Source organism: Seriola dumerili, unplaced genomic scaffold (assembly GCF_002260705.1).
Source record: "Seriola dumerili isolate Sdu_G_001 unplaced genomic scaffold, Sdu_1.0 BDQW01000331.1, whole genome shotgun sequence".
NCBI lineage: Eukaryota > Metazoa > Chordata > Actinopteri > Carangiformes > Carangidae > Seriola > Seriola dumerili.
Window position 1 is genome coordinate 4,859,308 of NW_019174586.1, and position 14,014 is coordinate 4,873,321.

The 14,014-nt window shown below is 38.6% G+C and overlaps 2 protein-coding genes across 6 annotated transcripts; both read left to right on the top strand.

Moving 5' to 3' along the window:
• The first annotated feature begins 865 nt into the window (after window positions 1-865).
• asb5 (ankyrin repeat and SOCS box containing 5) lies at window positions 866-7,738 on the top strand. 4 transcript variants are annotated; one of them, XM_022759861.1, is made up of 7 exons: window positions 866-1,247; window positions 3,317-3,396; window positions 4,244-4,351; window positions 4,599-4,749; window positions 5,177-5,311; window positions 6,127-6,318; window positions 6,489-7,738. In XM_022759861.1, exons 1-7 carry the CDS (start codon window positions 1,043-1,045, stop codon window positions 6,614-6,616), a joined length of 999 nt encoding a protein of 332 aa, XP_022615582.1. In that variant the 5' UTR covers window positions 866-1,042; the 3' UTR covers window positions 6,617-7,738. The 4 variants fall into 4 exon arrangements, with proteins under 4 accessions (XP_022615582.1, XP_022615583.1, XP_022615585.1 ...); XM_022759863.1 differs by lacking the exon at window positions 866-1,247 and adding an exon at window positions 1,967-2,270; XM_022759862.1 differs by lacking the exon at window positions 4,244-4,351.
• A 199-nt stretch (window positions 7,739-7,937) lies between these two features.
• On the top strand, window positions 7,938-11,322 carry spata4 (spermatogenesis associated 4). Of its 2 annotated transcripts, none has more exons than XM_022759865.1 (6): window positions 7,938-8,126; window positions 8,728-8,857; window positions 9,012-9,130; window positions 9,824-10,044; window positions 10,379-10,492; window positions 10,915-11,322. In XM_022759865.1, exons 1-6 carry the CDS (start codon window positions 8,026-8,028, stop codon window positions 11,001-11,003), a joined length of 774 nt encoding a protein of 257 aa, XP_022615586.1. In that variant the 5' UTR covers window positions 7,938-8,025; the 3' UTR covers window positions 11,004-11,322. The 2 variants fall into 2 exon arrangements, with proteins under 2 accessions (XP_022615586.1, XP_022615587.1); XM_022759866.1 differs by having other exon boundaries at window positions 10,382-10,492.
• Window positions 11,323-14,014: the final 2,692 nt, after the last annotated feature.

Sequence of the window (14,014 nt, forward strand, 5' to 3'; positions counted from 1 at the left end):
AGCTAATGCATAAACAAAACTCAGGTTTTAACTGAAATCAGATCAAACATTTCACAAGAAGTGGAAAATCCTTGTTTACAAAAGCATCAACAATATATAACAGAGGCAACTGTTCAGTGAGCTCTGTACATGAGATACATCCATACTTTGATTGGATTGCCATAATAACACCTGAGGAATGTGTTACCAGTAAGCATAATAGCTAATTTAGTTCATAAGGACCAGAGTTATTGATATGTTGATTGACAGCGTTTAGCTGGGACTGATAGGGTTTAGAACTGACTGACAGACAGACAGACAAACAAAAAACATTAAAAATTATTTTAGTTTATTAGACTTCTAATCTAAAGGCAGATGTATCATTGACTTCTGTTTCTTATCTGTTCAAAATTTGAAAAATTTGCTCACAGTGCCTGTTGACAGGCTCCACATGTGTAATGACTTTGTACCTTGGTATCCCAAATATTTTTTTTTTTTTGTTGGTGTTGTTGGCTTGGATTTTATATTCTAAATTCCATCTAAAATTAAATACTATTATGACTTAAAATGTACATAAAAATGCATAAATGTTTTTCATCTCTATTATTCATAAATAAACTGTCATGCGTTCAAACTTATGCAACAAAGTTTTTTTGTTTTTTTTTAACCTTGTTTATCCATATTCAAATACTCTCATTTAAAAAAATCCTGCACACATTTTACTCATGTCATTTATCTAGAATTAAGTACCATCATAGATTTATTTACAAAAATGCTTTTTATGTAACATTTCTGGCAGGCACAGGCACTGTGTTACACTGAAATTTGTGTTACTTTTGACCATACACACCAATACCCAGTCGCATTGTACAATAGCACTACAGTAGTTGCTCTCAGGCACAGGAGCAGCTGCAAAGCATTTTTTTTCCAGCCGGTGCGTTGTCAGGTCCAGCCAACCAGCCAGTACACTGGGAGAAAAAGTAGGCTACTCTTGTGCTTTTTGGAGTGGCATCTGATCCTGCCTTCATCAGAACCAAAGCTCGTGTGTAACGTGCCAGAGGAAATGTCAGACCAAACAGAGGAGCTAACCAACAAGCCCTTCACGGCCCAGTTGTCCAATGTTTACCTCAGCATCTTGGCACTGTTCTGCTTTAAGCTCTTTGTTAAGATTTCTCTCAACTTGCTGACATACTTCTACATTGTCCGTGGGAACCGTAAAGAGGCGGCCAGGATATCAGCAGAGTTCTATGATTATGGTCAACAACACAGTGAGTACTCTGAGAAAACCATAAAAGCCTAAGAGTTGTTTTTTCTTAAGGTGGTTTGAATTTTCCAACTGACTGCATCATATATATTTGTGCTTTTAAATTTGGTGGAAAGTGCAACCACAATGCAACTGTGTTTACACTATACAACAAGAAACGTGTTCGGCCTCAGGAACATAAGGTCATAGGATAGGTAGAAAATATGAATATTGTTTGTTGTAAAATCAAGTAGAAGTACACCCCACTCACACACACATACACGCACACGCACACACACTCACAATTTCCGTGTTTACAAATGAGCTATAAATACTGCATAGCTAATCCACTGAGTATAAGAGCCATTAATTGTACTCACATTAATACATACTGTAGATATGAATGATAGCCTACTTTCCTCTTATTAGCTTAATAGCTACTTATAAACCCTGAACTGTACATTCAATATTAACCGAAGACACTGTAGGCTGACAGCTCTTTTTCTCTAATGTATTAATAGAACAGAGTCATGATACCCCCCCACCCCCACCCCACCCCCTCCTCTCCTCCCTCACCACCCCCTTCCTGCCCTAGTTTCCATTCCCAGCTATGCAGTGCACCCTTTCACACTCAGACAGCAACCAAAACAACACTCCACATTCTCAGGGACAGGCGGTTTCGAAGGCACGTTTTGGGGGAAGAGACACGGCGACGACAACATAATCTGTAGCTATCGTTCAAACGAATGTTTAATTTAAAGTGGACCCACTCCATGGAATACTAATTAGCCAGGCTTAGGTTATTAGTCACGGCGCTGTAGACATGGTCTTCCTTGGTCTAAAAAATCTGTTTGATGACTGCTTCTTTACAACCGCATTTCAAATTAGTGTCACTCAAGGAAAATAGGCTCATGAATACAATAGCATAAATTTACTAGGAAACATTAGATTGATTATTACCTATAAATTATGATTAAAATGCGGGAAGAGGATAATGATGATGATAATGTGTGGAATGCATCGGCTGTTATTCTGGACATTGACTCAGGTGTGCTTAAGGAGACTTTATTTTTAATTTACATCAAAACAGCTACAGCCAGTTTGTCACATTTATATTAATTTGTCACGTGAATGGATTGTGAATGCGCTGAGTTTAATGCACCAGGACTTTTCAAGCACCATTAGTCACATAATAATACCCAGCCCCATGCATTAACTCTTGGAAGATGAAAGCTAAAACATGAACAGAAAGGGTCAAATATGAACTTGATGAATATATTTGTGGTTGGGATTTCATTAAGCAGCTGTAACGGTTAACTAGTAAAGGAATTATAATACAAGACAAGATAAATAAATAGAGATTTGGTGACTCAAAAATATCAATCTAAGTAAAATAATTTCTTAAAAAAATAAAATCACCATTGTCGGGGTCTTTAAACATCAAATTCAAGGACTTTTCAAGGACTTCCCAAGCCCTATTCCCTCAAATTCAAGGACCCCAGAAGGCATAATATGAGACACGGAACAAGGTTAATTGCTGTTGTAACACTAAGAATTTTTATAATGATAACTAGCAGGCTTTACAGATGCTAACAGACAATTAATACGAGAGAGAGGCTTGAATGTTATGAAAACTTCTCAGCCGTGTTTCAGTAACAGTAGAGTATGTGGTCTCCTGCTTTCTCTTATACAGTGCAGCAAAACAGTGTATTGTATAAGCTAAGCAGAGACAGACTTATTTACGAGTTGAAGAGCTGAGAGATGGAAGGTGACATGCAGACAGCGGCACGTAGCCTATTTACTAATGTAAAGTAAAAAAAAAATAAAAGTAAATCAAATTAACTTCAATTTCTGTTGTTGCACAAAATAAATAAATTTAAGCACTTTAAATGACCCATATCAGTTTACTACTGACAATTTTACTGGTACACCGTGCTTAATTTTTTATCTTCTATATATTTTCTGCAAATGTCTATGTGCAAGTACTTAGCTGTCATTAACACTGGAGGGCAGCTGGAATACTTGCATTTGTAAATAGGTAAATGAAAATGAATGCAAGTAGAAGCAAACACTGAATTCTTATTCCCATCACAGGATCCTGGGCAGACCGGTCACCCCTCCATGATGCTGCAAGTCAGGGCCGCCTCCTGGCCCTGAGGACCCTCATTTTACAGGTGAAGAGAACACAATCCAAGGAGAGTCATGTGCACCTGCACCCCCCTCCTCTGTACACATGGGGTCTATTGTAACTATCCCTTGTGCAATTAAATTTGGTTCAGTAGCTTTGTAGATTACCAGTCAGATACAGAGACAGAGGTTTGGAAGAAAGTCAGCGGTTTCTACAGAGTTTTCAGGAGTTATTTAAAGGGGCACCTCCTTTCACAGATTCATTAAATTCATCTATCGGCACCTTTTTAACTAAATCTGGACACTTATATACATCTTGTAGTTTAAATAATAGCGTATGAAGGCAGTACATAAAATATTTTTGATGTTACATATTACATAAAAACATGTACAGTGTCTGAGGGTTGGTCCGTAGACTTAGAAACTTTACGAGAAACTGACTGGGAATGGATTCAAATTGCAATCTCCACTTTTACGTGCATTTTCAGCTGCTCACAGATGGAGGACTGTGCCACAAGAGATCAAGCCGTTTCAGCTTCAAAGCCCACAATGCCTTGTTCTCAACTCAGACAAGCTCATGACAAAGCAGCAATATCATTACAGAATTTTACATGGTGATTCATTAGCTCTTTACCAGACTTTTATTGGATCTGCACTTTAATTAGAAAGCTCATTAATCCCTATTGTTGAAATGTGACTGTAGAGAATATGTAGTTTGTCAGTTACTGAGAGCCATAACCACATAGGAGGATGTGTCTGTTATATAATTGGAGATAAGCCTTATTGATCTTTTTGCAATTCCTAGGATTCGCCAACAGAGGTTGACAAAGGTCATGTATTACTCAATGCCTCTTAACACGCTACATGTCTGTGGCTGCTTGATTCGACTTCCAGGGTCACAATGTGAATGTTCTGACTATAGACCATGTGACGCCGCTTCATGAGGCCTGTCTTGGAGACCACGTCGCTTGTGCCCGAGCTCTCATTGATGCAGGAGCAAATGTAAGTCATATATTGGCCTTATGACTCTTTAATGTTGCTAAACTGCACAGGTCAAATGTAATTTCCATGGCTGGGAAAATCCGGGTAGGGTAACAAATGTGCAAGGCACCGCTCTCTATCTACAGTCACTGTAGAGCTATTAAGTTTATGCTCCCCTTCAACTGTGCCCCCCAGGCTGTTGCCATTAGTCAACCTGCATGGTTAAACAAGGTCTAAAAATAACAATAAAAAGAAAATGTGTTTACAGGTCAATGCTTCTACAATTGATGGAGTCACCCCTCTGTTCAACGCCTGTACAGTGGGCAGTGTAGCATGCACTGAAATTCTGTTAGAAAATGGAGCAAAACCTCAGAGTCTCATGTACCATCCCTCACCCATCCATGAAGCTACCAGCAAAGGTATGACAAAATATTCTAAGAAAATTTATCAACTTATATGTCAGGTAGTTTTTTTTTTTTTTTTTACTTATTTTTTGCATATACTGTACAACTTAAGTTAGTGGAAGTTAGTTGTCACAAGTAAACTCTGGTTCAAAGCAATTCATCAAATTTCTCTCAATGAACCAATACCAATGTTTATCCACTCTGATTTTTAATAAAACATAAACCAACATATCACTCTAACTACTGATTACAACTTGCACTTGATCCTGTCTTTCAACCTGTCATTTGTGTCCTTTATTGAGCTATAAAGCTCTTTCTAACAAACCTTCACTGCGAGACACAGCTTTAAAAGTAAATCCCAACATGACCGGAGTGGACAGCTTGGAGAATAATCTCACATTGTCACTCACTGATTACTGTCTTCATGCTCCATTACCTCCAGGTCATTACGGTTGTGTGGAGGCTCTGGTGACTTGGGGGGCAGATGTGGACATGGACATTCCTCACCTGGGCACAGCACTCTATACAGCCTGCGTCTGCCAAGAGCTGGAGTGTGCCAGGAAACTCCTGAGGGAAGGTCAGCTCACAGCACAGTGTGGATCTTTACATCTCCATACAGACAGCCACACATCCTGAACTAGAAGGGCACTCAAAGAGCACAGAGCTCTGCCAAGGCCAATGTCAAACAACATACACCAGACTTCAGAGAAAAAAAATTGAGATTCATAGTAAATTATCCAGATCTGCCCTAAAATGTAATGGGTTCTCCCCTGGCCCATGTCCCATCCTTGCAAGTTTGGTGCAAATCAGTTCAGTACTTTTTGCGTAATCATGCTGTCAAACAGACAGACAGAGACACACACACACACACACAGTACACAGACAAGGAAATACATACACAAACACATATGCATGCACACTAGATTTTAGAAGCCTCTGAAAAAACATTTAGACTCTACATTAAAACTAAGAGTAATAAAATCAACACCAACAAAACAGTGTTATTTTTCATCAGTTATGTAAATTATGAAGGCAACGGTACACTGTGCAGTAGGTGTTAGTTTGTCAGTTTTTTTTTCCTCTTTCTAGAGATTATATAAGGAGAATTTCAGTTGTAATAAGAAACATTTCAGACACAACACACGCTGCAGTTTCAGTACTGCAAGGAGCCACACAGCAATGATATGTAGCCCACAACTGACTGACCACATTTTCAAGTTATTTGTGTGCCCATACTGCTTGCTTGATTGAAAGTAACAAGCTCATATGAATTCTCTCAGGGATACTGAAAGTAAAATCTGTAGGAAATGTTAGGTACATAATGGCAAAAGTGTCTAACTTTGGAAGTTTTCTGATTGGACTGTGTCTAGAATCAAGTTGTCCTTCGTACAGGTGCCAATGTACAGAAAGGCAAATCCCTGGATTCGCCTCTACATGCAGCTGCAGAGAAAGACTGCACAGCGGTAGTGAAGCTGCTGCTCGACTTTGGTGCAGACATTAATGCCAGGAACACAGAGTGTCAGAGGCCAGTAGATGTGGCGCCACCCAGCAGTCTTACAGAGGGCTTCCTATTGCTCTATGAAGGTAAAGATTGACTTGTAGCTTGGCTTTGTATGCATTCTTGGACCTTTGTTTGTCCTGTTCTGGGATTTAATATACGTTTTTCCTTACCTGAGCTAATATGTTTTTGGAAGTAGTCTATGCATTAATCCTACAACCATCCTCAATTATTTTTCATTGTCTCCTTTTCACAGCTACACCACGACTTCTGAGCCAGCTGTGTCGTCAGTGCATCAGGAACTGCGTCGGCCGTGACAGACTCCATCTTCTTTCCCACCTCCCCCTGCCCAACAGACTAAGAAACTACCTGCAGTACCAATGATAGACAGAACAACCAAACTGTCTAAATGGGACTCAGAAAGACGCCTTTGACATAAACAACACATCAACTCCATGAGCTCTTCCCACTTTTAATGTTAGTTGCCAGAAATGCAGTAAGAATAATTAATTGAAATTAGTCAAAGAGCAGCCACTGAGTAGATGACAGTACCAAGCTGTGTTGTATGTGTGGACCTGGATGAATGTGAAGCAGGATACTGCTACTAAAAGAAGCCTGCAGGCTTAGCCTTGGATATATAATGAAAAAAAATAACAATAAAAAAATACATATTTATTTACTATTCAGATTTGCGGTGTTTAGAAGATATCTTGATAGTTGCAACAGCTACAAGTGAGTGGTACACTTTGATAAGATTATAATGCCACATAAATACACAAAATATATGTATGATTGAGTATTCTTAGTTTTGCATTTGATACCTAATGCACTGCACATGACTAGGAAATTAAATTTATTTTTGAAACCTAGCGCATTCCAAAATTTGTTGTTTTTCCAAGATACAGTGCTGTGTTACTGGTGTTTGATGTAGAAGTGCAGTGGGATATTTACGTATCCAAAAATACTAAAACAAAAATAGTTGACAAGTTTAAGCTTGGATTACTGAGTACTGACAACCCGCGGAGGCTGACCTTATCGGAAAGACTCAGATGGAAAATATGAGTGGGTGGAGCAGCAAGTGTTTGTTTCTATTGCTGAGACATTACTACTACTGTAATAATGCTCCAAAGACATTATGAACTAAATAATCATATATATAAAGTAGCAGAATGAAATAATATTTAATAATATTGAACTGAGTTTTAAATTTCTATTGAATGATTTCAGTTCTATGATTACATTACCTGGCTTCATTGATAAATAAGACAATAAGAAACCATTTTATTTATTTATTTGGCACTTAGCGCTTCACTTTAAGTTCTCCTTTTTAGTATACCACTAGTTGGTATACAAACATTTAATAAACAGTTTATAAACAAGTAAAGTATTTGTCTGTGGTTATAACTTCTCCTATTGAAGGCATATTTTATAGTATTACAACTGTGTTTTACTATATTGTCATTTATTATCTGTTAATACAGCAGCCTACACGTATGGGTATCCACATGAGGAGTTATCATTAATAAACTTATCTCTGCTTACAACTACATTATAGTGACTTTCTGTGCTCCTGCTACATCCTCTAGAGGGCAGCAAACCGTTATCTATTGTTTGTGCTGCCACAGAACCAGGACAAAGAAGTGCTTCGTTGCCATGGAAATGTAAACAAAATGCGTCAAATGCAAGCCGTAGTGGCTTGAGGAAACTTGACGGGTCAGTTCTTTCTTTGTATATATATTCTATACTTGTCATACAAAAACGAGATTTGTAGGTTTAATTAGGCTCTGAGCAGCATGTCTTACGCACAGTGTCCCAAAAAAGCAGGACTGCCAAGAGAAATCGTCAAGTGGCTGCAGAGCCTCGAATTGTCTTTTTATCTGAAGAATGTGCGCAGGTAAAGAAGTGGTCTTATGATTTACAGACTGTCGACTAACTTACAGCAAGCATATCCACTATCCAGTGAACACATATAAAGATGATGTGCACCTCAATGTCTACATTTGAAAACCTTGATAAATGCTGTTGAAAAGCTTTTTGCAAGTCCTAGACGTTTGAAAATGACAGAGCTGGCATGCTAATTGACAAACCTGGTTATATGTTATATGTTAATGCGAAGTAAATCACATTTAAACTAAATTTAACCCAGTTTTAAACATAGCTATACATCTAATGGCTAGCTATAGGTTTTCTGATCTGAAACATCTCCAGTGTTAACTAGAGAGTTTTAACACATTATGCTACTCAGGATATTTTAATTTTATAACATCTACAGGTTAACAGTTACTCCATACCCGTTTTGATTGAGCATTTCTTGTGAGCCTGCCATATTTAATATTGGAGAGGCCTCCCAGAGACTAAAAATCTCAGTTACAGGAGTAGCAACACACAGATCACAGACTTGTGAGATAAATAAAATATTAAGAGAATAATCAAAAACCAGCCAATCATTCAAAGAGGTAGAGTAAATAAACTAAGTCTGTCTCTTTTATTTCCAGAGATTTTTCCAGTGGTTACCTTGTGGCAGAGATATTTTCTCGTTATTACCCCCAAGACTTTCCAGAGCATTCATATGACAAAGGAACATCACTTTCTGCCAAGCAGAAGAACTGGAGCCAGATAGAGCGGGTAAGACGAGGGGGGGAAACGTATAAAAATATAATGGAGCGGGGAGGCAATGTCTTCTTTAGTCAGTTCAGCTGGCATGTGGTTAAATTAATTAATTAAATTAATTTTTCATGTTCCCAACAAGTTAATTTACTGAAACTGGTTATTGTCCCAGTCTTTACAGAAGCTGAATTTGCACTTGAGGAAGGAGGTTGTTGATGGAACCATTCACTGTAAACCAGGAGCAGCTGAGCTGTTGGTGAAGGAGGTTTATACTATTTTAACTAACAGGAGGTAAGAGCTGACTGGGAGCAGGACAGGAAATTACAACCATTTGAGCCAGAGTCAAACATTTTACCAGATAAATAGGAGGTTTATATAGCATATTATGTATAACTGGAGGTTAGAAAATGTTTCATTGTAAGTTTGTGTATTTGTTACAGTTTAGTTTGATACTGGTACATAAACAAGTCAGACACTCAAGCTTAAGTGCTATTAGCTAACAAGTTTCCCAGGGTTTTGTTTTGTTTTGAGACATTACTATGATTTGAAAATTGCTGATGCACCTCCCAGGAATGTGTTACATTAACTGTATAAGTGTAACTTTCCTGTAACACTGTCACAGGGTTGATTGTTACACTCAGATTTCACTAAATACTGATGTTTCTTGAAAGAACGGGGACATTGCTATTACAAATTACACACATCACTTTCTTAGATATCTGACTAAAAATGAAAGAATGTTAATACTGGAAGAGGAACAGCACAGGGTAAATGAAAAGCAAACAAGAAAAACAACCCACCAACCAGTTTCTAGTGCACTTGAACCCAAATAAACTGTGAAAACATAACTGAAAAGGATGCCAGTCAGTTGGTGTACAGCACATTTGCACAATGCTAAAATGATAATAACACAAATTCTAAACAGATACAAATATAACAATATATTCCTGCATAATTATAATCTTCATGAGTTTGCCTTCTCAGTATCTGGGGTGTTGAGGGCCCAGAATCAGACTTCACCGACCAAGAGTACCAGGAGCTGCTGCCCACACTGGCCCGCTCCACGGCCTCTAAAGCCATCAAGAACAACCTGAGGATAACAGAGATCATGGCTAAGCCTGACATCAGCACAAACCAGAGGAAGGCAGAAGTCATCCTCCACAGGCACCTGGAGCACAGAGCTGCAGAGAGGGCCCTCAACCCTGGTGAGACAACCCGGGGTGATAGAGGTGTTTTGTTATTAATGTATGTCTCATTTGTGCTCCATACCATGTGATCATGGTATGGAGTCACATAAATAAATGAAATGAAGAGACTTATGGGGCAGGGGGGCAAATACAGGGTGCTATCACAGCTTCTGTAGTTTTTGCTTTGATCTGAATCACTGTATGTCAGATACAGTTAAATTACAATATGGGGTTAGATGTAAAAACCGTATGCTCTATAGCATGGCAAGGACATTTTACAGTTCAGAAGCCATATTTCTCTGAATGTGACAGAATTTGGCCACTTCTGACAATTTCTTTCGTCGGGTGACAGCAGGACGTTTTAAAGTGAAGCCAAATCTGTGTCAACTGGCAGCCAAAAGACTTTTACCATCCAGCCAGTGTGATGAGTGCTTTGACAGCCCTTCATCTAGAGCCACCACATCAAGTAAGTGTCAAGTCTTACATTCTCTCTCAACAGTAATCAGCAGAGTATATTGATTTTGATGACGGTGATGCTAAAATGCATCATCTGGGTGCAGCGGTTTGTAATGGTTTTGGCAAATGGTGACAGTTAAAACGATGAAAATGCAGAGAACACATTTAGTTAACTGCTATTTTATTCTCTCTGAAGCATCGACTGGTGTGCCTGTGCTTCAGTCAAAGGTTCAGTCACTTGCTTTGAAACAATGTCGATGAAAGACACTTCATCTGTCGCCAGCACATCACCTGTTCATATTGTATATTATTAAGTTACTGTGTTTTGTTACTTCTTCCACTGCTGCCAAATAATCTGATTTATTGACGGGAACGTAATTAGAGCTGAACTTAATCACTGTTAATCACATTTTCCCATTTCTGCTGTTCTAGAGTTGTGCTCCTCGTCGACACGGAGTCGAGCTGCTGTTTCCTTTAAGGAGAAAAAAGGTGCATCAGCCTGTCAGACGCTGACAGGTTAACTATTAAAAAACTGGATGGAGATCTGTGCTTTAATATTACAATGTGTGTGTGTCACATGATGTATTGATATGGTTTCCTCTCTAATTCATGTCTTATTTTTAACTATCATGTCAGACAAGTGTAATCTGTTTTGAAAGGCAGATTACGTCACTGGTTGTTGCGGTTTATGTAATGTTACAGTGTCTCTACCATCATGTTTGGACTATACCTATTTGAACCAGTAGGTGGCAGCTTGGAGTCATGAGTAAAGTTCTCAAATGGTTTTTGAGACTGAAATCCACTGCTGTAAGTGTACCATTGACAAAAAGAGGAAATAAACCAGTGCATGCATCAAATATTGACCTGCCTTACTGTTTATCTGTACCCAATGCTATTCAGAGTCACTTCACCCATAACTGAATCTTCATCTTCCCTCCTTTACCATCACTGAGGCAAAAGACAGACCTTATTCTCAATCTGCATTCTAAGAAATTAGAATCAGCCTCTGGCCAAATGCTAGAGAATTTAATGCACTGCAGCATAAATTTACTGTGGTAGGAGCCACCCTAGGCAAGAAAGTGGTTCCTAAACTGGCCTGCTAAATATAAGGAATAACCAGTCATTGTGACATGTAGACAAAATATGTTTCCTGTCTTCTGTTGTCATTCATTTTCAAAATTTTTTAGCTCTTAGTTTAATACATTTCAGCATTTCTACGCATTATAATCTCAATATGAGAACTACCGAATCGTGAATCACTAGCTTTTAATTTTCATAGGTTCTCTCTGAAGATGCCAATAAAAGTTTGCCCATGGTAACATTAATTAAATGTGCTGACATATATTCCTATGCAATCATAAATCCCATACCTGCCATAATGATTATATAGCTGTGTCCATAACAGCTGTTTATCCTATTTAATTTCTATGCATCCTGAGGGACCAGACATCAGGCGTGTCTGCTTTATGAGTTTTCTCCTCTAGTTTTAAGCATAGCCCAGTCCTATAGTATTTTAACTACAAAATTACTGTTTAATTTGAACAGACAGATTGCTTTATGTCAGCATTAATGGCACCATATGTTGTGCCCTTTCACTGGATCACCTCAGGGCTGAGTCCTGTCATCTGTACATACTGTACACAAATGACTGCAGAAGTTTCTATCCTGACAGACAAATTTTTACATTTTTAATTATTTAGTAATTGTGACCCAGATACAGGAGAGTAAATCTGCTTTTGGTTTGGTGGTTGATGATTTTGTTCCGGCATGCAACATCAGCTTCTTCCAACTTAATGTATGAGAGATTAATTTTCATGGACAAATATAACTTTATAATATAAATTATTCTGTTGGCCCTTACCTCATCCTGCACTTATAAACTTGTCTGAAGGGTATACATTTATACCCATTTGCTTTATGGTTGCTGCTGGTACTACATTATCATCTGCAGCTATGTACACAACTGTTATATACCAAAAGTAAAATCTATATTTTTTATCTGACTGGCCAGGGAAATTGTTTGTTCAATATAATATTAATACAGACTCCACAGACTGGAACTCTTAAGTAATATACATTTGTGAAATCTGTGGCTGATATATGGTCAACTGATTCTATTTTGTGTTAATGTTTGTATATTTAGTAATGAACATTTTTTAAGTTCACTCAAAACTCAGATTCACTTGAGGTCACTCTGGTGGCTCCAAATCCCAAGCACTCGTGGATGCCCAGTGTACAATACAATTGAGCTGTGAAGCTAGTGAAAAACGGATGACAGGATGATAAGTGTTTCTGGCTGAGTGCCTGGCTTCTCATGTGGTCTAAGAGCCTGGGGTTTAAATAGAGATAGGACAATGCTGTAATGATATGATCTTCAGCCTCAACAGACTATTAGCTACAGATGACCATGAAATCTATTGCTGCCGTAGTGACAGACCAGAATTTGCCTCTTGAACTTTTGTGGAAGAGAGTGGCATTTAGGTCAACTACAAAACCAAAACAAATTAAATAGCTAATGCTTAACTGAACCAAATGTTGAAACAGAAGACTTCCGCTTGAGCAATCATTGATTGATTGAGTTTGAAACCGAGTGTGGATATCTGACATTTGAACAAATCTACCAGCTTATAATGTATCTGATGGTCTCTGTGAAAGCAGCCCATTCTGTTTCCATGGTAGTCACTGGCTGGTAAAGCCTCTTTCCCTGCCTCCCTCAGTGGAGCTGTAAAAACCTGACCTCCTTAATCTTTCAGTGTCTTTTGATTTCCCTCAGCTTGACTGGGCGTGAACACACATCAGCACTTAAGATGGAGGGTGCTGTCGCCTGTTGATTTCTGCAGGCGCTCTGTGATGAGCATCGGAATTTGGATTTGATCCTCACATGTGGTTATACTGGTTATACTCAAAATCCAGACTGTGAGTCAGAAGCAAGTATATCATGTAAATGTACAGTATAGTAAAGGAACAGCCAGAGTGCCGATATATTCCTTGTTTATAACGCAAAATAAATTATACTATAAACACAAATGATAATCAGTGAAATGGGCTAATTTGCATAAAAAGCACTGGCCAGGGTTACAGGGTGATGTTTATATTTATTCTACATCTACACATCTCCCTTACTGAACAATATCTAGGGCTTGGTTGCTATAGCAACTAGCAAGCCCACACTGGAGAGCAACCAGGAGACATTAATAAGCTTACTGTGAGCTTCTTTGGCTCCTTCTGTTGGTCATGAGCACAGGCAGTGGCTGTAAGATTGCACGTAGGATGCATGCATACAAAAAAAAAAGGGGAAAAAAAAGCTTTTTAAGCTGATAAGCACGCGCTTACATTCATGTACAAAACACCAATAACATTTTTGATGAAAACAGGAGATGCCACGAAACTGATGTTAGAAACCAAGGATGCCTAAAATGCCCTAAGAAAGTGTTTCGCCATCTGCCGATTTTTCCTATCAGCATCACAGCGCCCACAGTGTGAAGGAAGCTCTAGTGATGAAGGCGAGGGGATGCAGCAGGGGGAGGAGGGG